At 43.4% G+C, this 20,851-nt stretch overlaps 1 protein-coding gene across 1 annotated transcript in view; it reads left to right on the top strand.

Annotated features, from left to right (window-relative positions):
- Nucleotides 1-9,830: 9,830 nt before the first annotated feature.
- LOC308284374 (extracellular serine/threonine protein kinase FAM20C-like) overlaps nucleotides 9,831-20,851 on the top strand; it is a 97,128-nt gene continuing 86,107 nt past the window's right edge. The window contains exons 1-3 of the mRNA XM_080724974.1: nucleotides 9,831-11,415; nucleotides 12,713-12,956; nucleotides 17,241-17,419. Coding sequence (XP_080581100.1) covers nucleotides 10,962-11,415; nucleotides 12,713-12,956; nucleotides 17,241-17,419 — 877 coding nt within the window. The 5' untranslated portion in view covers nucleotides 9,831-10,961. The remainder of the gene's footprint in view (nucleotides 11,416-12,712; nucleotides 12,957-17,240; nucleotides 17,420-20,851) is intronic.

Genomic DNA, 20,851 nt, shown 5'->3' with positions numbered 1-20,851 from the left:
GGTGAGTAGCTAACCTTTCGACAACCGCCGCCGGCGGCACCGGTTGCCGGAAAAAATGACGCATCGAAAGAGCGAAATTTCCAGGGCTGGGTGCAATAACCGCAATACCGCGGTTGTGTAATGCATACCACCGTGTCGAGTTCATAACGGTGATTATAACGTTATTTTTTTATTATTAAAAAGCATTTAAATTTGCGGTGGAAGGGGTAAAATATACCCGTTTTGTATGTTTTTGTGAGTGTATTGTGAAAATACCAATAAAGAAACTTTGAACAAATGTATTTAAATGTATTAATTTTTCTTTTCATTCAAAACAACTTTTTTTGGGAGATACCGCCATACCGTCGGCAAACAGTGACGTATCACGTATCAACAAAAAATCCATACCGCCCCAGCCCTAGAGATTTCCCCTTACAAGATCGCCTATTTTCATCATTATTCAAGTTTCTTTTAGTATAAAGTAAGAATTATACAATATATATCTGCATCTACAATATATATCTGTATCATATGTGCCTTGTGCAGCTTTCATTTACAAAGACGAAAAGTATCAGTTTTCCGGGGTTACATGACAGTCTGAGATGCTGTACCTCTCTGGCTTTCCCAATACCACAGGATTTTCCCAGGCCCACCTCTTGGGGTCAGCTTACGGATAAGGGGGCTATCGTCTGGCTCAAGGTCTACCGTGGGGTCAGCTTACGGATGAGGACTCTCGTCTGGCCCAAGGTCCACCGTGGGGTCAGCTTACGGATGAGGACTCTCGTCTGGCTCAAGGGTCCACCGTGGGGTTAGCTTACGGATGAGGACCAGCCGCCGCAGCGGGCTGCCTTCCTCTGAGGTCGACCGGGACCCCAAGAGAACCAGCTGCCCCGGAAGGCAGCCTTCCTCCCGAGGTCAACCGGGACTTCAAGAGAACCAGCCGCCCTAAACGCTGCCTTCCGCCGAGGTCAACAGGAACCAGCTGCAATGGAAAACTGCTTTTCTCCGTGGTCAACAGGAGGGGCACTGTAAAAAAGAAAAAAAAATCCAAAAATATATAAGTCACAAAAAATGAAGACAAAAGGTCGAGATGATCAAACAACCGACTGTAGTTAGGGCAGAGCTCATAGCATTGCGCCCACCTCACTCTCCTGTCTCAGAACAGAACAACTTCAAATAATCCTTAGTGGCAACTACCAACTGTCTAAGCCAGGTTTACTCAATACACTCACTTACATAACTAGTGAAAAACAAAGAAAACGATCATCCACAAGTATTAATCATGTTTCTTAGGCACACAACTCATTTTGTCAATAATATAGACTTAAAAAAGGCACACACACACCTGGCAAGTGGTATGGCCCAATTCCATACCCACTCTATTAGTTAGGGAACGTTAGCCGAGTCTTTGACTAATCTGGGAACAAAATGCTTTCCATTAGCGTTCTTCACCAATGTGTTCATAGGGTGTCTACAATCACCTCTGAACTTTATCAAACCAAACTCCCTTGGTAAGGGTTAGGGTTTGACAGAAAAGAATCCGCTTTAATTAGCATGTGAGGGTTCAAACTAGGTTTTTTTTTCATGATTCTAAAAATGGCCCCCTCAAAACTGAAAACTGATGACTCATCACTAAACCATAGTTTTGTTGGGGGCCGTTTTCGAGCATTGATTCAGAATCATGAAAAACCCCTAGTTTGACCCCTCACATGCTACTTAAAGCATATATATAGGCCTATATATATTTTGATGTATTATTTTCCTGTATAGTAAAGTCAATGAGACCCCAACTTTGATTGGCTCCCACAAGGTTTCCCAGGGGGGATTGGGTTTGACAAAGATGTGATAGTAGACACTTATGAACACATTTGTTAGGAAAAAGGTGTTGGTAAGCATTTAGTTCCCAGATTGGTCAAAGACTCGGCTAACTTTCTCTAATTATATTAAGAGCAGTGCAGGCATGACTCTTTCACATAACCAGACCATTAACAGGAAGTGGTAAGGATGTGCTTGGAGATGTAGGCCCATTCCCACTGGGCCAGATAACAGATAAAAAAAAAATCTCTTTCTCCAGATAAAAAAAATCTCTCATTCAAGTGGATACAGATTAAAAAAAAAAAAAAAAAAAAAATATATATATATATATATATATATATATATATATATATATATATATATATATATATATATATATATATATCTGTCACATAAAAAAACATATGTCACAAATATCTGTGACAGATATATATATATTTTTATCTGTAAGTTACCATCCACTTGAATGGAGAAAGATTTTTTTATCTGGAGAAAGAGATTTTTTATCTGTTATCTGGCCCAGTGCAGTGCCGTGGCTAGGTATAAGTGGTATAAGCGACCGCCTAGAGCGCGATCTCAAGGGGGGTGCCGCCGACAGTTAATGAGCCACCCAAACTGACCCAAAACCAACTAAAAACCCCCCAAAGTGTGGAGAGAGGCGCATTCGAGAGAGCTGGCAGAGAGCGCTTATTAGGCTGGCCACGGGTCTGGCCCAGGGAATGGGCCACATTGCTGACATTAATAATAGGTGTTTATTAGGACCAAACAATTGTAACTGTGTGTTGTTTGTAACTTGAATGAATAAAGTTATGTAGAATGAAATATGAATAATACAAACTGATACAAACATTTGAATCCATAGGTAGTGCACATACTTGGTGACCATGTGAAATCTGTAACGCAATATCATGGTGACCATACTGCAACAGTAAAATGGGAAAATGTAATAAGAAAATAAATGTAATCAGGAACTACGAAACAAAAGTGTGGCTGAAAATATATTAGTGGGAATGACGGTCTCTGTCTTTACCACAGTGGTACCCCTTCAGAACGGGTACACAGTATTGTGTCATATTAACTATTAAAAAATAGCAGATATACAAGCTCACAGCGCGGCACCGAGTGCCGCACTGCAAGCTTGTAGATCTGCTATTTTTGAAAAACCGTGAAAATTCTATAAGATTCTATAAGTGTCTTTTGAATCCTTCTAAGGTTTTTTGAAAAACCCATGTTTCTATGTCAGCAATCTGGCCAGCCATCGGTCCTTTTCACTTAAATGGAGCTCTGTTAGTCTGATCTTGAGAGACTACTATGCCAGTGGTTTTCAAACCTTTTCATGTGACGGACCCCCAAAATTATATTTATTTGGCCACGGACCCGCATCTCAAATATTTAGTCCCAGGGACCACAAATATTTAGTTCCAGGGACCTCCCCAAAGTTCGCTTTGAAAATTCATATATTCCAAGATTTGCACACATTTTCATGACTTTTTCCAAAAATAGCAGATCTACAAGCTCGCAGCATGGCACTCGGTGCCGCGCTGTGAGCTTGTATATCTGCCATTTTTCACTGGTTAAAGCATTCAATAATTCTAGGCCTAAAGTGTATAATATTATTATTGTTGCTGCAGCAGTTTGCTTACCCAGTGCCCACCCTGGCAGGACAAAGCAGGACTGCTATGGACTTCCCTCTGGCTCGCCATCATCATCATCATCGCCATGAGCAAAAAACCTAGCCTGGGTAGAGAAAAGGCCAAATCAATACAAAAAATTAAGCCCCACTCTATCCAGAATCATTTATGAATTCGAACAATATTGACATCAGTTTGACCATAACACGCTATCACACACACTTCACAGTTGCTTCCCTAAACTAGCTGGTGGTCTTAATTTGAATTGGGCGCAGATGATCAACATCCCCAAAAGGAGTGTAGGCCTACATCCACAATATTCATGGAAGTTAGGTTGCAATGTTACTCTGTGCAAAGACTTGCTACAGTATCTGAAGACTAGTGCTTGCTCTGCCATCATATTAACTTACTGTATCGTGATTTTGCATATTGCCGTAATCAGGAACAATCTAACAACAAATAGTTAATATGATGGCGGAGCAAGCACTGCACAGATAGCAAGTCTTTGTACACATTAAGGTTGCAATGGAACTTGAATATCGGTACCGTGGATGTAATCAATCCAGTTACTGTAGTGCATCTATTTAATCCTTTTGGGGATGTTGAAGTTATCATCTGCCCATTTGACAATTTGGTCAACAGAAATTGGTTTTACAGAACTCATATTTTGGGACCATCGCTCCATTGTTTACAATGGGTTGTAATGAAGGCTGCCACCCCATGTGGTCATGTGATCCAAGATGGCCACAGTGTGAATAAGGTCTATTACATTAAAATAAAATATTTTAGATTTAAACCCAAAAAACAAACCAAACAAGCATACATTTCAAATCAATCTGAACCAAATGGGTCACTTACCAATAATTCACAAAGTCACTCTGTCACACAACCAGTAGGTTTGATCCTTGATCAGGTCAGGTGTCTAAAAGACAGATCATATGGTTTTTAAGTATGGATTAATTAATTAAAGCAGTTACATATTTGTAATATAGTACTTTGTGTAAAACTGTTCCTTTGATTGAGGGCTAGGTGTACAGAAAATGTCAAACCGCAATATTGCAGATTTATTTTCTCTTCATGCATGTTCAAATGGAACGATAAAAATTATAGGCCTATATTTAAAAAAAAAAGGAAAACAAACTTACTAAGTCAAGCAAGCAGCATAGAGTCATTCAAACTCAACATTTGGGGAGAGCTCACAGCAGCATTGCACTCCCCAGTGACTCACAACAGAATGAAATGAATCATTGACTAGCCAAGGCCTTTACTCCTTGGTCCAAACCAATTGTCCTTGAAGGAACAACAAGTAACTTCACCTATACCTCAGGTGATCATAAGCCAAGAAAAATAATTTCAAAACCACATGAGTAAATTATCTTCCTACACAAGGTAAATATTTTCATGTTTTTAGCAACACCACTCTTTATTATATACAAGAGACATGTTCAGTCACAATGCAACTACCCTACCAAATGGTAGGTTCCAATTACCTTTCCCACCTATAAAAGGAGCAGTGCAGGACTGTGTGACTTTTTCAGATGACCAGAAACAGGAAGTGGTAATGTAAGAATGTGTTTGCGTCACAATGATGAGCTTTGGACTTGCATAAACCAATAAATGTGTACGCTTTGTTTAAACCAACCAAATTGCATCTGCGTGTTATTTGTAACTTGAATTGATGTTAAAGGTATGGAGAATGAAATATTATACATAATGCCAACTGATACCAACATTTTAATAGCATTCAAATGTTTGGAGACCATGGGGCTGTAACAAAGGGGAATTGGTGATGTCACGGTGCAGCCTGTGCCCTATACACACCGAGTAGGACAATGTACACACACCTAACTACAATCCAATGTATTTTAATGCGTTGGTGTATTTTAATGTTCTAGCCCGTTGAATAAAGGCCTTTTATTTCTAAATCCACCTGAGTGCCTGGACCTGGATTGTTGTGCCTCTGTGGCACATTTTGTCCTCTTTTGCTCATTGCATTCCCTTTCATGAGCACCGGTGGTTTTAGGGATATCAGTAGCGCCCCTGCTATCTACTTTCTCTGTATTTTAATGTTTGCCTGTTTATTGAATGATTGGGGTGGTGGTAGTAATGGGTGTGGTGACTTCGTAGAGGTAAAAGTATTGGAAATTGGAAATACTCAAGTACAAATACCTCAAAAGGTGACCTGGTCCTTTAAGTACTGTAGCCTACTTTCCACCGCTGGTTTTAAGTAAGGATCTGAATTGAATGATTGGGGTGGTGGTAGTAATGGGTGTGGTCACTTCTCCTGTGTCTCTCCTGCACTGCTGGGGGCGGTTCCTTAAGGTGCCAAGTGCTGTGAAGGAGAGGTGTGTTTACTATAGGTTTCAGAGTAATGTTTATTTAAATTGCCAATTTCCACCCAAGTTATATTTGTTTAAACAGTTAAGCATCTTTTAGAATGTTTAGGTTACTTTTAGGCAAGGGGTTATTTTGGAAGTATTTATATGACAGTATAGGAAGTATTGTTACTAATTGGTGCTGTGTCCTGTGGTACTATCCAAGGGTGTCACACCAAATTCTGGGCCCTGGGTACAAGGATTCACTGCGGGCCCCCACACAATTATTTTGTGCTTTGAAAAATAGCAGATCTACAAGCTCACAGCGCGGCACCGAGTGCCACTCTGCGAGCTTGTAGATCTGCTATTTTTTATCTGTGTATTTTTTTCTACATTTTATTCATTGGAAAACTTGAAATGGGACATTCTGCATAATGAGTACTTTCTACTATTAGTACTTTTAAGTAAATTTTGATACCAATACTTTTGCACTTTAACTCAAGTACATTTTAATTCTAAAGATTATTTCTACATCTGATCACATTATTGATACTTTACTCTCCTCAAAAAGGAGACGGCTCCCTACTGCGAACCGGATCCCATTGTTCATTTCAAAGAGCCGTTCAAAAGACTTGATTCGTTCGCGAACGTCCCATCTCTACGTCTGCAGGGACAGACCGACAGGGGCGTCACAAGGGGGAGGAAAGTGGGACTGAGTTACTAGGGCCCAAGGTGGTGGAGGGGCCTTAATTATTTTATACCTTAGCTATTGAAAAATAGATATCTTTGACAGCTAGGGTAATTCTGGGTCTCATTCACTTACTATACACTGTACTATAAGGGAAAAAATCACTCCCAAAAAATATGCTTTGTGAGGGGTCTAACTAGGTGGTTTTAATTATTCTGAATCCATTGCAAGCATTTGTTTTGCACAACAACACAAAACATTCGTTGGGCTAAAAACAGCCCATAACATGATGGATTAGTGATGAGTCATCACTTTTCACAGTGGTATGGGGGTCCATTTCTAGCCCAAGGAATGTTTTTGGTGCAAAACAAATGCTTGCAATGGATTCAAAATAATTAAAAACACCTAGTTAGACCCCTCACATCCCACTTAAAGCATATTTTTTGGGAGTGATTTTTTCCCCTATAGTATAGTGTATAGTGAGTGAATGAGACCTGGAATTACCCTAGCTGTCAAAGATTTTCCTATAGGGAAACTGAATTTCAGTCTTTGTGAGATGTGTTACTAGACACCTTTACAAACACATTGGTGAAGATTTTTTTTGGTAAGGAATTTATTCCAGGATTTGACACTATTTCTAAAGATATCCCCCGACTATAACGTCCCTGAGGGAGAGCTTCAGGGCCTTGCAATGATCAAGGTGTAGCCTGAAGAGAGCTCTTCTCTGGTTGGGTTTTGTTTTGTTTGCCTAAGTATTTATTTATTTTTTGCTTTTATTCTGTATTTTGACCAGTATTATTTTGCTACCTGAAATCGCTGTAAACCTGCAGTGACTGGAGTGGAAGAGTTTTTGGAGAAATAAAAACCCTGAAAAGACAACTTTGGAGCCTTGGTCAATCGGGCAACCTCACAGGTGATATCTGTAATACAATGTCATGGTGAACGTAATGCAAACACAACATCATGGTGATGAACAAAATGGTGAGAGAACGTATCAAATAATCAGAAAATAATACATATATAATCAGGAAAAACAAAACGTAATCAAACAAGTGATGCTGAAAAATGCATGAGCAGGTCTGTCTTTACCACAGTTTGAAATATATATACAGACCTTCAGCAGCTTTTACTTAGCCAAAGTATAAAATATAGTCAGGGCATGCTCTAATGATTTAGGTAGGAAGCCCGAGTCGGCGACCTTCGGGGTCGCCACAGTGGCCAAATCAAGTTGGGCTCCCATGGACCTTCTATACAGGAGGAAAATACCCAGAATGAAACTGCTTTAGGATGTGAGAGGTCCAACTAGGGGTTTGTCTGATTGATTGATTGATTGATTGAAGACTTTATTAGAAGTTTGCATAGGAAAAGGTACAGTTTCATGACGGTACAGTTCACTGGTACAAGGTCTACTAAAAGGAGATCCATGAAAAGACTAAGCTTATTTCCACTGGAAACCGTTGAAGTATCTCGTATAACATTGAATGACAGACAAATAGAACACAGTACTATGCAGTAGATATGTAAAGAAAAACAAAAAAGAAAACAGTAAGTCTAAACAAACAGTATGGGGCAGGGGAGGGTAGGGTTGGGCTAGGTTCATTTTTTTTACCAGTTGCGAACGGCAATGTCATGATTCTGAATCCATTGCAAAAACAAAAAAACATTCCTTGGACTACAAATGGCCCCACAAAATGATGGTTTGAGTTTTGTGGGTGTAGTGGAGGAAAAGTGCAATATTTGGATCCGAGGTGTAGTGGAGTAGAGGTAAAAGTTTTGGAAATTGGAAATACTTCTCTTTTTGCTAGTCTCTGGAACGACCAGTAAGGACTGATCGGCAGACCTCACAGCCGTGGCTGGGGTGTATGCTCCCAGGAGCCCGGGGAGGTACAGCGGAGCTATATTAGCCAGTTTCTTTTTTGGTTTTTCCCCCTACAACATAATCAACGGGGTGTGATTATACTTGGAGGAATTATTTTATTTTATTATTGCAGAAAGTATTAAATTATGTTTTTTATGTTTTATGTGGCCAAACCCAAAGCTGTGTGTTGTTATTCTATCAAAGTGTCATTTCTTCAGTGTCGTCCCATGAAAATATATAATTAAATATTTGCAGAAATTAGAGGGGTGTGCTCACGCCAGGGACGTGCTGGCCATTGGGAAAAGCGGGACAATTCCCGAACGGCCGGTTCATTCCCGGCCGGTCCAGGCCGGCCATTAGGAAAAAAATGAAAATAAAGTGTCGGCCTTCGCTCCATTTTGGGGGCTGGGCGGCCAACAAAGTAAATCGTCACTGTAGGACAGAAACCTTGTATCTCCAAGTTTCAAATTTGTACATTTTTTGCGCAAAGCAAAGCACTGCTTCATCATACAAGGCCGTTGCACAAAAGTAGTGAAAACAGCAGATCTACAAGCACACAACGGCGTTGTGTGCTCGTAGATCGGCTGTTTTCACTAGTTTAAATCATTTTTAAAACTATAAATACAAAACAAACGGTTTTGGACATACAAGGTTTCCACCCGACAACGACAAAATATAACTCATGTAATTGGCCCACTGGCTTGTCACTTGTCATGATCTGAAATGGCAAATCTTTGAGTAGCAGCAGCGCTATAGAGAGAGATCTCTCTCTATAGCGCGCAATGAGGGCCTCTACAACTCTTTTTCCCGGGCTGAATCAGGGGCCCAGCACGTCCCTGGCTCACGCTCAGTAGTGAGATATACTGTTATTACCAGCAGAGATGAAAATAAATAAAAATAACATACCAGGATACTGTCATCAAAATGAGTATTTAATTCACATCGCATTTTTTCGTTTGTATTTCACATATTTTTATTGTATTTTGTGCCCATCTCTGCACAGCACACCAGTGTGTGGCACTGATTTGTAATCGTGTCAAACGACGCCCTCTGTCCGCCGCAGCGGGGACTTGCAGCCATCCAACCTATTATAACAGGGTTTCAGACAGAGTGTGCGTGTGTGTGCGTGTGTGCGTGTGTGTGCGTGCGTTCGTGCATGCGTGCGTGTGTGCGTGCGTGCGTGCCTATTATCCCCCAGTGCAGTGCGTTCTGCCTGTGTGCGTTCCACTGTTGCTTCTCTTTTACTGTTTTAGACCCGACGCAGCCAGGCAGCCAATCTCTATACCTCTGCTTCATGACGACAAGACTGGCTGGCTGAGGCAGGAGGGGAGGGGGGGAGGGAGAGAGAGAGAGAGAGAGAGAGAGAGAGAGAGAGAGAGAGAGAGAGAGAGAGAGAGAGAGAGAGAGAGAGAGAGAGACTATAGGACACACAGGGGGGGGGGGGAGAGAGAGAGAGAGAGAGAGAGAGAGAGAGAGAGACTAGGACACACACACAAGCTTTTTGATCGTAATATTTAACACACCCTCAAGGAGAGGAGGAGAGGAGAGGAGCACGATTGCTGCTCACACAGAAAGGAGGAGGAGAGGAGAGGAGAGGAGTGGAGGTGCAGGCAAGAAGAAGAAGACAGAGAAGAGGAGAGGAGAGACGTTGTTGGTTCGCGCCGCGGACGGGACAAGTGCAGAAAGGGAGGACCGCACCGTGGTGGTGGCTCTCTCCCTCTCAGGCTGCGTTGCACCTGCTGTCTCAGTAGCGGCAGAGCGGTGCAACTGAGCGGTGTCTCCGGGAGGCTGCTGGTCGCTGACAGACAGACTATAGCCTAGTGACGGCTGACGGGATACAGGAGGGATCGCGTTGTGTCAAGGATAACATAGAGGGGAGACGAACCGAACGGCCACGGCATCGATCCATCCACAAGAGCCAAGGAATCTTTAATATCCAGCGAGCGGATCACCTGTTATAATCGGGACTGTCTGTAATGAATGATGCGGGACATGTGCATTATTTCTGTCATCATTTCTTAACAAATATCAGGAGGACGGGCGACTATAACAGTGGACCCTTAATGGACTTGTATTTTAACCACAGACTTGCTTATTTTTAATGTGTTTTATTAAAGGCAGCTAACACAATAATAGGGCATTTTCATTGCGCATCGGGCAGGATTTTAAGAATATCCTCACCAAGAAGAATCACATGCTTTTCGTTTAAAGTGAGCGTATTTTTTCCACTTCTTTTATTTCATTTTTCTGCGTGCTGTTGGTTGTAAGCTTCATTTCAGCAGATCAATGAATGTTTTGCTCCTATTGGAGCTTGGTGTTCTGGCTGTCTGTCTGCAAAGTGAAGTGACCACGGTACCGGTGCTGGTCTTGTCCACCTGCCCGGCTAAAGGATGAAGAATCGGGGGTCTTGTTGTAAGAAGAGACCCTGCTGGCTGCACTACACAAGCATGGAGTTATACTGCTGACATAACGGCGGATTACGTGTGGAATGATCACAGAAAACCAATATAACGGCTGTTTTTTTTAATCCCCTGTTGGCCTTTTTTCACCTTGTTTGACGTCAAATAGTAGGCTTTGCGTTTGTAAGTAAAACATTAAAATAAAAGATTGCATTTCTTCCACCCTATTTTTATAAATATTGTTTTGGTGTGGAGAACAATTTGGTCCAGAAGAAGATGATTTTGTTTCGCAAATTCCGCGTGCTGCTGCTCATGGTGTTCCTGGTGGCGTGCACCATGCACATCATGATAGACTTGCTGCCCCGGCTGGAGAAGCGCGCAGCGGGCGGAGCAGCGGACAGCTCCGCCGGAGGAGGACCCGGGGAAGGGAGCACCAGGGGCGGCTGCCAGTGCGCCCAGCAGCACCCGGCCCAGGACGCACCGGCAGCCGCTGCAGGAGGAGGAGAGCCGGGCCACGTCTGGCCCAACAACAACAACAACAACAAGCACACGCTGCGGCTCCTGCAGGACTTCAGCCAGGAGCCCAGCAGCTCCAACCTGACCGGCGCGTCGCTGTCGCGCTCCCTGGAGAAGAGCTCCGTGCCCGGGGCCGGAGCCGGAGGAGGAGCCGGTGGAGACAGAGCCGAGTCCCTGAAGCGGGTCAAGCAGCTGATGCGGAGCGGAGGAGGAGGTGAGGATCGAGGGGAGGGTAGAGTGGGTTTCAACCTTTTTCATGTCAAAGTCCATTTTTTAGTCGGCATTTGAGCCACGGACCACCTGGAAAGATGTAGGCTCAGACGCAAAACGTAGTGTTTCAATGCCATGCGGATGTGATAACAGGCAAACCTTGATCAAAAATAACAAAGCTTGCATTCTCTAATTGTGTTGACTTTCTTGCAAATTAAGTAGCCTTCTAAGTAGTTGCAAATTAAGTAGCAGATGTTTAACAATAATTCAACTCGTGAGAGAGTAAAATGAAACCAAATGGTCCATTTGGTTTCATTTTACTCTCTCAAGAGTTAGAGATCTGTAAGGGTCCATGTGGCTACCAACTCTCCATCGTTTAGCTGGGGACCACCTGGAACGCCCTCAAGGACCACTGGTTGAAAGCCACCGGGGTAGAGGGGCTCAAGCTGGCTGTGTGGGCAATTAACAGAACAGATAGCTATTGAGACAGATCATTGTTTGTCTTTGATTGATTGATTGATTGATTGACTTCAACAGTTTGCAATTAGTAGCCTATACAGGGGTACCATTTACAATGATTGTTAAAAGGATAAGACAAACAGCACTACTAAGGGGCTTTGTTTCCATTGCAGGCTATTCAATTAATTAAGAATTGATATTCAATCCATTTTTCGGTTACCAATGTCTACTCTATAGAACAGTGGTTCTCAAACATTTTTTTTGTGTTAAGGACCCCTGTCAGACCTCCCCATGTGAACATATCCTCCCATAATATTTATGGTGTATAAAAATACATACAAAAGCTTGTAGATCTGCTATTTTCAAGGTGGAAACTTGACTAGGATTCTATTTTAACCTGTTTTGCTTGGTTCAGGGGCCCCCTTATCGGAACCCCCTCGAGGACCCCCCACCACCCTGATTTAGATTTTAGAACCGATATAGGCTAACTGACTCATAATTGGCTTAGTCTCTGTCGGGTGGAAACATCTGACAGAGGCGTTGTGTGCTTGTAGATCGGCTGTTTTCACTAGTTTAAATAATTTTAAAAATTATGAATACAAAACAAACGGTTTTGGACATACAAGGTTTCCACCCGACAGTGACAATATACAGTAGGCCTACAGTAGGCCTAATTGTCTAAATTGAATAGTCTGATGATTAACCACTTAACATCATGGTATGCTGCGAGTGTGTAGATCTGTTATTTTCACTACGTTTCCTTTTCTTTAACAAAAACCAAGGCATGATATTGTGATATAATGTAGATCTCAAGTCATATTATTATCATCGTCCTCCCCCAGGCCTAGGAGGAGGAGGAGGGGGAGGAGAGGAGCGTAAGCAGCTCATCAGAGATATGAGCGGGGCCAGCAGGACTGCGGGGGTCCCCGTGGGTGGCGGTGCGTCTGTGCGTCTGTCCTGGCTCTTCCAGCACCCGCTGTACCAGACCGGGCTCCCCTCGCCTCTGACCGACGACGACACGCTGTTCAACGTCAACACCGACATGAGGTTCTACTCCAAGGCTACTGGTGGCGGGAACCAAGAATGGTAAAGAGTTTTATATGAATGTATGCAGATTTCAGGCTTTAAAAAGCATGTGGTTATGATTGATTGATTGGTTGGTTGATTGATTGATTGATTGATTGATTGATTGATTGATTGATTGATTGATTGAATACTTTATTGCAGTTTAGTATGTGAACAGTCACAGCTTGTCCGTATCTCTGTCTGTCTATAACGATTCCCCTGACACATCACTGTGACATCACATGTGACATCATGACTTCTTATGGGAATGCCCATATATGGAGGAAGACAGATGTCTTCTTATGGGAATGCCCATATATGGAGGAAGACAGCCCGTATCTGTGTGGCTGGCTCGGACAGGGATCTCCATGTTTGGGCATAAAAGGGATTGTACAGTATCTTGTGATGTCATGGGAACCACTCTAACAAAATCTCTTTTATGCCCATATATGGAGATCCCTGATGTCATCAATATTAAGCCCATATCTAACAGGACTTCATATGGGAATTGCCATATATGGAGGAAGACAGCCCATATCTGTGTGGCTGGTTCAGACAGGAATCTCAATGTATGGGCATAAAAGGGATTGTATGTATGATGTCAGATGTGATAGACATTTCACGTAAAAAATATGTTGGCAAGCTAGAAGACTTCCAGGTCCAGTTGCAAATTGCATGCATGGTGCTCTTAATGGTGGTTTTGAAGGGGGGTAGGGGGTTGCACTTTTTGATGGCTGGTGGCAGAATGATTGAAAACTTTAGCAAGTTTGTTATCAGTCGTAGTACAGGCAATGCTAAAAGGATAACACAAAATGATGGTTTCCATTGTGGTTCATTGTATTCAATACAATGCAATACAATATAAGGTATAATTACAGAGAACGGAGAGGTGGGGTGGTGGCAGAGGATGCTATACTAGCAAGGAATTCAGTGAATTATATTTTGATCACATGAATTCTTATAGGTTTTGAGTTTGGCTTGGCAGTCGAGAACCTTCTTGTATTTCCGTAGCTCAGGGGTCTTCAACAGGGGGTCCGGGACCCCTAAGGGGTCATCAGAGTTACTACAGGGGGTCCTCCAAATGTTTGTGTTACTAGAAACTTTCTTCTCCTTTTTTACATTAATCACTTGAACCCTACAGTATGTCCATATTCTGAGAACTTTTGCCAAAACTAGCAGATCTACAAGCTCTGAACGCCTCGCAGCGCGAGGCGTTGTGAGCTTGTAGTTCGGCTATGTTTGGCAAAGAGGTTTGGTGTAGCAGGTAAAAAGAGCAGACAAAGTACAGAGTGAAAGGTCAAGTTTATTACGTTTTGATGGTTCAAATGGTTAAATATCTGGAAACACAAATTTACACAAACCCAAAATACACCGATGATTGTGCTGTCAAACGGATGAAACTATAACTATATGGTATATGTATGGGTTGTGGGGGTCCCTGCTTCATCACTCTCTCTTCTAAGGGGTCCTTGGCCTGAAAACGTTGAAGACCCCTGCCGTAGCTCATTCCACGTTTTGGTGGCATCATAGTAGAATGCATTGTTCACTGGTAGGCAGGTTCCTGAACTGTCCACAGCCCTCCTCTGAGACACAGACAGAAATTGTGCCATGTTTATAATGAGAAGTAGCGAGGACCAATTATATGAAGATGCGGTTGAGAATGGGTGACGTGGTCCTTCAGCGGGGACAGAAAATGGGACTCCCAACTCGCATGTAAAATTGACACTTATTGTCAATTTTGCGAGAAAATGTGTGCGACGGGTTTTGAGCATGCATTCTATGGATAAAGGAGTGATCATTTGAATACTTTTCACTTGTTGATGGAAGCCTGCCCATGCATAAAGTCCTAAATATTGGACTATAGTCCAGTGGTTCTCAAACGTTTTTGTGCCTTTCATGCCCAAATCAATATATATGTGGCCGCGGACCCCCATATGAAAATGTTTTGTGTCAGGCAACTCCAGAAGGGTCAAAATGCTTTCAAACACTTTCAAGATTTTTCTAAAATCTTCATAAATCACAGATGTACACCAGCTTGCATTTTGCCGCGCTGTGAGTTTAAATATCTGCCATTATTTGAATAGACAACTTTTAACATGGATAGTATGGATAAAGGGGTTAAAATGACTGTGATGCTGTATTAACACATTTTGCTGGGGACCCCCTGGTAACCCCCGCAATGACCCCAGTATGTGAACCACTGGTTTAGACCACTTAACCCTGTCGTTCCTCGAACTCTACGAGCATATCGTCTCTGTCGGGTGGAAACCACATATGTCCGAAACTGTTACTTTTCAGCATTCAAATTTAAAAGTAGCAGATCTACAAGCTACAAACAAAACCTGTGGATCTGACACTTATTACGCTTTTGGTGGTGCTGTAGTATGATCACGTAGAGCTGTTCATTAATGAAATAAAAAATATGCTAACGTATGGAGATAAGAGGTTTCAGTGTGTCAGCAGCGATATAACAAGCGAGGCTAAAGTAATGTTGAAGTCCTGTTGCCAGCAGTGTCCGTTTAATTAGGGAAATAATTAATTGTGACTGAGGTATGCATGTGAGCCAGCCGGGCGGCCGGGGTTCATTGTTGTATTCTCCCCTTGCTTCTGGCTATTTTTAACACACACACACACACGCACGTGCACGTGCGCACACACACACACACACACACACACACACACACACACACACACACACACACACACACACACGCACACACAAGTGTGCATTTATATCACTGCACTTGTGAGGACATTTCGTCTCTGTCGGGTGGAAACCATGTATGTCCAAAACCGTTCCTTTTCTATTTATCATTTTAAAAATGATTTAAACTAGTGAAAATAACACATCTACAAGCACACAGCTCCTCGCAACCGCGAGGCGTCATTTTGTTTTTACCCTACTCATAAAGGCTTGTAGATCTGCTATTTTCTGGCACGGCTAAACCAAACCTCTAATTATCCAATCCTTACCCCAAACCTGAATCTTTCCAGTCCAACAATGAAACAAACATTTCTCAGGAGAATTGTCATTTATGCCTATTTGATCAAAATCTACTAGTCCTCACTGGCATAGTAATACACACACCACCACCACCACCACCACCACCACCACCACCACGCACGCACGCATGCACGCACGCACGCACTCACGCACAGGGCTCTGTCCCCTGAGCTATCATTAACCTGTGGACATGCAGTCCCATTCATTCATGCATTCAGTGCTCACAGTGAATGTGTGTTCATCCATCTTCAACACCAGGCCATGTCATGTCAGGGACAAGCACACACACACACACACACACACACACACACACACACACACACACACACACACACACACACACACACACACACACACACACACACACACGGGGACACACACTGTGCTACTTAATGATCCCACAGCGGTGCATGGACAGTAACCAAGTACATTTACTTGAGTACTGTTGGCTACTTAAGTACATTTTTGAAGCATTGGATTTTTTTTTTAATCTTTTTGCACACGGTTGATTTTCACTCTGGCGTGGAAACGTTACTTTTGACTTCACTGCAATTCTAGAAAGACTCTTGGGGCCCAAAATGTACAAAAATGTATTGTGATTAACCACTTGATCCCTATTTAAAATACAGTGAAAATAGCTGCCCTTCAAGCTCACAGCTCGTTATAGTAAATCTGCTATTTTCACAATTTCTGTCGATTTCTCGTCAATTTTAATGTGTACTGTTATTATCTAATCTTCATATAATTGGTCCTCACTAATGCTCTTTGTAAGATGGCAACATGTCTGTCTGTCTGTCTGTCTGTCTGTCTGTCTGTCTGTCTGTCTGTCTGTCTGTCTGTCTGTCTGTCTGTCTGTCAGTCCTTCTCAGAGGAGGGCTGTGGACAGTTCAGAAACCTGAATCAATATTCAAATCAATGCATTGAAAAAATTATATGTATATACTAAAACCATTTCAGGTTACTTGACTCTCTGACAACAACCAACATCATCCCTTATTACTGTTAAGGCTAGTCCATAGTCCCTCCGAAACCAAACTTTTCGTCTGAGTTTCAACATTCCGACGTGCAGCTGTCCGAACTCTAATTCAGGGTAATGCTTTTCCGAAGCTGCAAGTGACGTCATTTTGTAGTTGAACCGGACCTTTCCGACGAAAAGTTCGGTTTCCGGAAAGAGTATGGACTGGCCTTTATTCTTTAATTTATGTCACTTATATTTGTATTTCTAAAACAACCTCTCCTCTCCTCTCCTCTCCTCTCCTCTCCTCTCCTCTCCTCTCCTCTCCTGTCCTGTCCTCCTATAGGCCCAACGAGGGTAACGAGGAGGAGGAGTACCCGCCCACGGGGGAGGTGACGGCGGACTCGTACCCCAACTGGCTGCGCTTCCACATCGGGATCAACCGCTACGAGTTGTACTCCCGACACAACCCCGTCCTGGATGCCTTGCTCAAGGACCTGGCCACGCAGAAGATCACCAGCGTGGGTGAGACAGAAAAAGAAAAAAAAAACAATAATAACTACATTACCCTGGGTACATTGCACGAGGGGAGGGAAGTAACTAAGTAACCAGTAAGACTCCCTAATCGAGAGATAAGCGACCGTCAGAGTCACATACACAAACTTTAGAAGGCAATCGTAGCCAATCAGGAGGGAATATGGGAAATGGGACAGATCCATGTTGATGACATGACTTGTCATCAACGTGTCCAAAAAATGTGTTGTGTGTCGGCCTGATGGTGGCGCTAGAAGAGGGCCATGTGAGAAATCAGGGGCGGAGGTTGTGATTTGCCATCCAAGGAGTGTGTGTGCAAAGTTTGGTATGGATAGGGGCAACGATGGCGGAGATAAGAGTAGGGGCAAAAGTGTGACGTGACGTGATGTTGAAAGGGTTTCACTTTTACCAGAGATTTCTCAACTTGTCAGTGATGGAGAGTACCTTTACTCAACAACTGTAATTAAAGTACAATTCTGACATACTTTACTTGAGTCTATTCGATACGAAATATTGTACTTTTTAACTCAACTGCAATTATTTGACAACATTTAGTTGCTTTGCAGATTTAAATTATTGTTACAGAACATACATTAATTTGTTTAAAATCTTTGGAAAATAGCTTACAATGCATGGCGTTGTGAGCCGTGAGCTACAGCAGTTGCCTTTGAGATGTATTGAAGTAGACGTAATATGTCTACGGTACAGTACGGTACAGTACGCTGCAGTACGGTACAGTACGGTACAGTACGCTGCAGTACGGTACAGTGCGGTACAGTACGCTGCAGTACGGTACAGTACGGTACAGTACGGTACAGTACGGTACAGTACGCTGCAGTACGGTACAGTGCGGTACAGTGCGGTACAGTACGCTGCAGTGCGGTACAGTGCGGTACAGTGCGGTACAGTGCGGTACAGTACGCTGCAGTACGGTACAGTACGGTACAGTGCGCTGCAGTACGGTACAGTACGGTACAGTACGCTGCAGTACGGTACAGTACGGTACAGTACGCTGCAGTACGGTACAGTACGGTACAGTACGCTGCAGTACGGTACAGTACGGTACAGTACGGTACAGTACGGTACAGTACGCTGCAGTACGGTACAGTACGGTACAGTACGCTGCAGTACGGTACAGTGCGGTACAGTGCGGTACAGTACGGTACAGTACGGTACAGTACGGTACAGTGCGTTACAGTGCGGTACAGTACGGTACAGTACGGTACAGTACGGTACAGTGCGGTACAGTACGCTGCAGTATGGTACAGTACGGTACAGTACGCTGCAGTACGGTACAGTACGGTACAGTACGCTGCAGTGCGGTACAGTGCGGTACAGTACGGTACAGTACGGTACAGTACGGTACAGTACGGTACAGTACGCTGCAGTACGGTACAGTACGGTACAGTACGCTGCAGTACGGTACAGTGCGGTACAGTGCGGTACAGTACGGTACAGTACGGTACAGTACGGTACAGTGCGGTACAGTGCGGTACCGGGTGCGGTACAGTGCGGTACAGTGCGGTACAGTACGGTACAGTACGGTACAGTACGGTACAGTGCGGTACAGTGCGGTACAGTGCGGTACAGTACGGTACAGTACGGTACAGTACGCTGCAGTACGGTACAGTGCGGTACAGTGCGGTACAGTGCGGTACAGTGCGGTACAGTGCGGTACAGTACGGTACAGTGCGGTACAGTACGGTACAGTACAGTACAGTGAATGTACGTGATTCAGTTCCACTACGGGTCACATCCAGTGTCTCTAAGGGGTGAGAGTAGAACATGTTTCTGTGCATGAAACATTCTGAAAACATCTTAATCTGTCAGCCCTGGAAGCACTTTATATCCACGCTACAGTGCTTTAGTAGCATTATGGGACTGTCACGCACGCAAGCAAGCACGCACGCAAGCACGCACGCACGCACGCACGCACGCAAGCACGCACGCACGCACGCACACACACGCACGCACACACACCGGAACACATCAATTAGTTCTGTAGCATCTTGTTAGCAGTACAAGTGGAGGTGACACATTGTGTGTGTTTGTGTATGTGTGCATGCGTGTGTGTGTGTGTGTGTGTGTGTGTGTGTGTGTGTGTGTGTGTGTGTGTGTGTGTGTGTGTGTGTGTGTGTGTGTGTGTGTGTGTGTGTGTGCGTGTGTGTGTGTGTACACAAAGGTCTAAAAATAAACCTCATCCTATTAAAGATCTCCTCCCGCCTTCACATCGATATTAGCCCCTCCCCCGTCACTGCAAGGTACAGCGTGCGATCATTCATGCTCTAAAACGTGTGTATGTGCGTGCGTGCGTGCGTGTGTGTGATACACAGTTTGTGCACGTACAAAAGGCGTAACCGCTTGAATGCCAGCATCCCTATTCTGGTGGGAGGGGGCATTCGCCAAAAGAATAGCAGATCTATACAAGTTCACGTTGCAACGCGTCGTGACGCTGGTTTGATTGATTGACTGAATACTTTAGTAGTCATTTAGAAATGCAAACAGCACCTGGTAAAGTCAGACATTCAGGCTGAAAGGATGACACAAAAACAGTCCCGGGCACTGTACCTATTAGACCTGTCACAATTATCACAATTATTTGACAGATTTGACATAATTGTTTCCATGTCTGTCTGTCTGTCTGTCTGTCTGTCTGTCTGTCTGATTGATTGATTGAAGAGTTTATCAGCAGTTTGCAATAGAAAAAAGTACAGTTTCACGACAGTGCAGATCACTGGTACAAGGTCAACTAAAAGGAGTTCCTAGAAAGCCTTACGGCTTATTTACACAGGAATCACTTTATGTATCTCATATAACATTGAAAGACAGACGGATAGAACATTTTTCATATATTTCCAAACATTTTCCAAAATAGTGGAAATATCAGATCTACAAGCTCACGGCGTGTAGCGATGCGACACGTGGTCGACTATTTCGAGCCAGTAGATCTGCTACTTTTGCTCTCTTTTAAGTTGAATCGTGGAAAGTTTTGGACACGAGGTTTCCACCCGACAGACGGTGATAGCTGTTCTCTATTTACCTACACTCTCTCTCTCTCTCTCTCTCTCTCTCTCTCTCTCTCTCTCTCTCTCTCTCTCTCTCTCTCTCTCCCCCTCCATTGGGGGTTGTGGCCTTTTGCGTACTCTTCAGTAAGACTCATAAATCATACATACATACATACAGTACAGGATGGATTCATCGCTGTACGTCAGTGCGTGCATTCGTGTGTGAACGTGTGCATGTAGGTGTGTGTGTGTGTGTGTGTGTGTGTGTGTGTGGGTGTGTGTGTGTGTGTGTGTGTGTGTGTGTGTGTGTGTGTGTGTGTGTAAAGGGGGATGGTACTCTACCGACATCAGAATAGATACTGTATGGTTTTATACATGCTCTGTAAGTGGAAGATTAATAGACAGACATATATAGTGG

Source organism: Nannobrachium achirus (genome assembly GCF_963921795.1).
Source record: "Nannobrachium achirus genome assembly, chromosome: 4".
NCBI lineage: Eukaryota > Metazoa > Chordata > Actinopteri > Myctophiformes > Myctophidae > Nannobrachium > Nannobrachium achirus.
The sequence above is the reverse complement of the archived record's forward strand: the minus strand, read 5'-3'. Positions and strand labels throughout refer to the sequence as shown.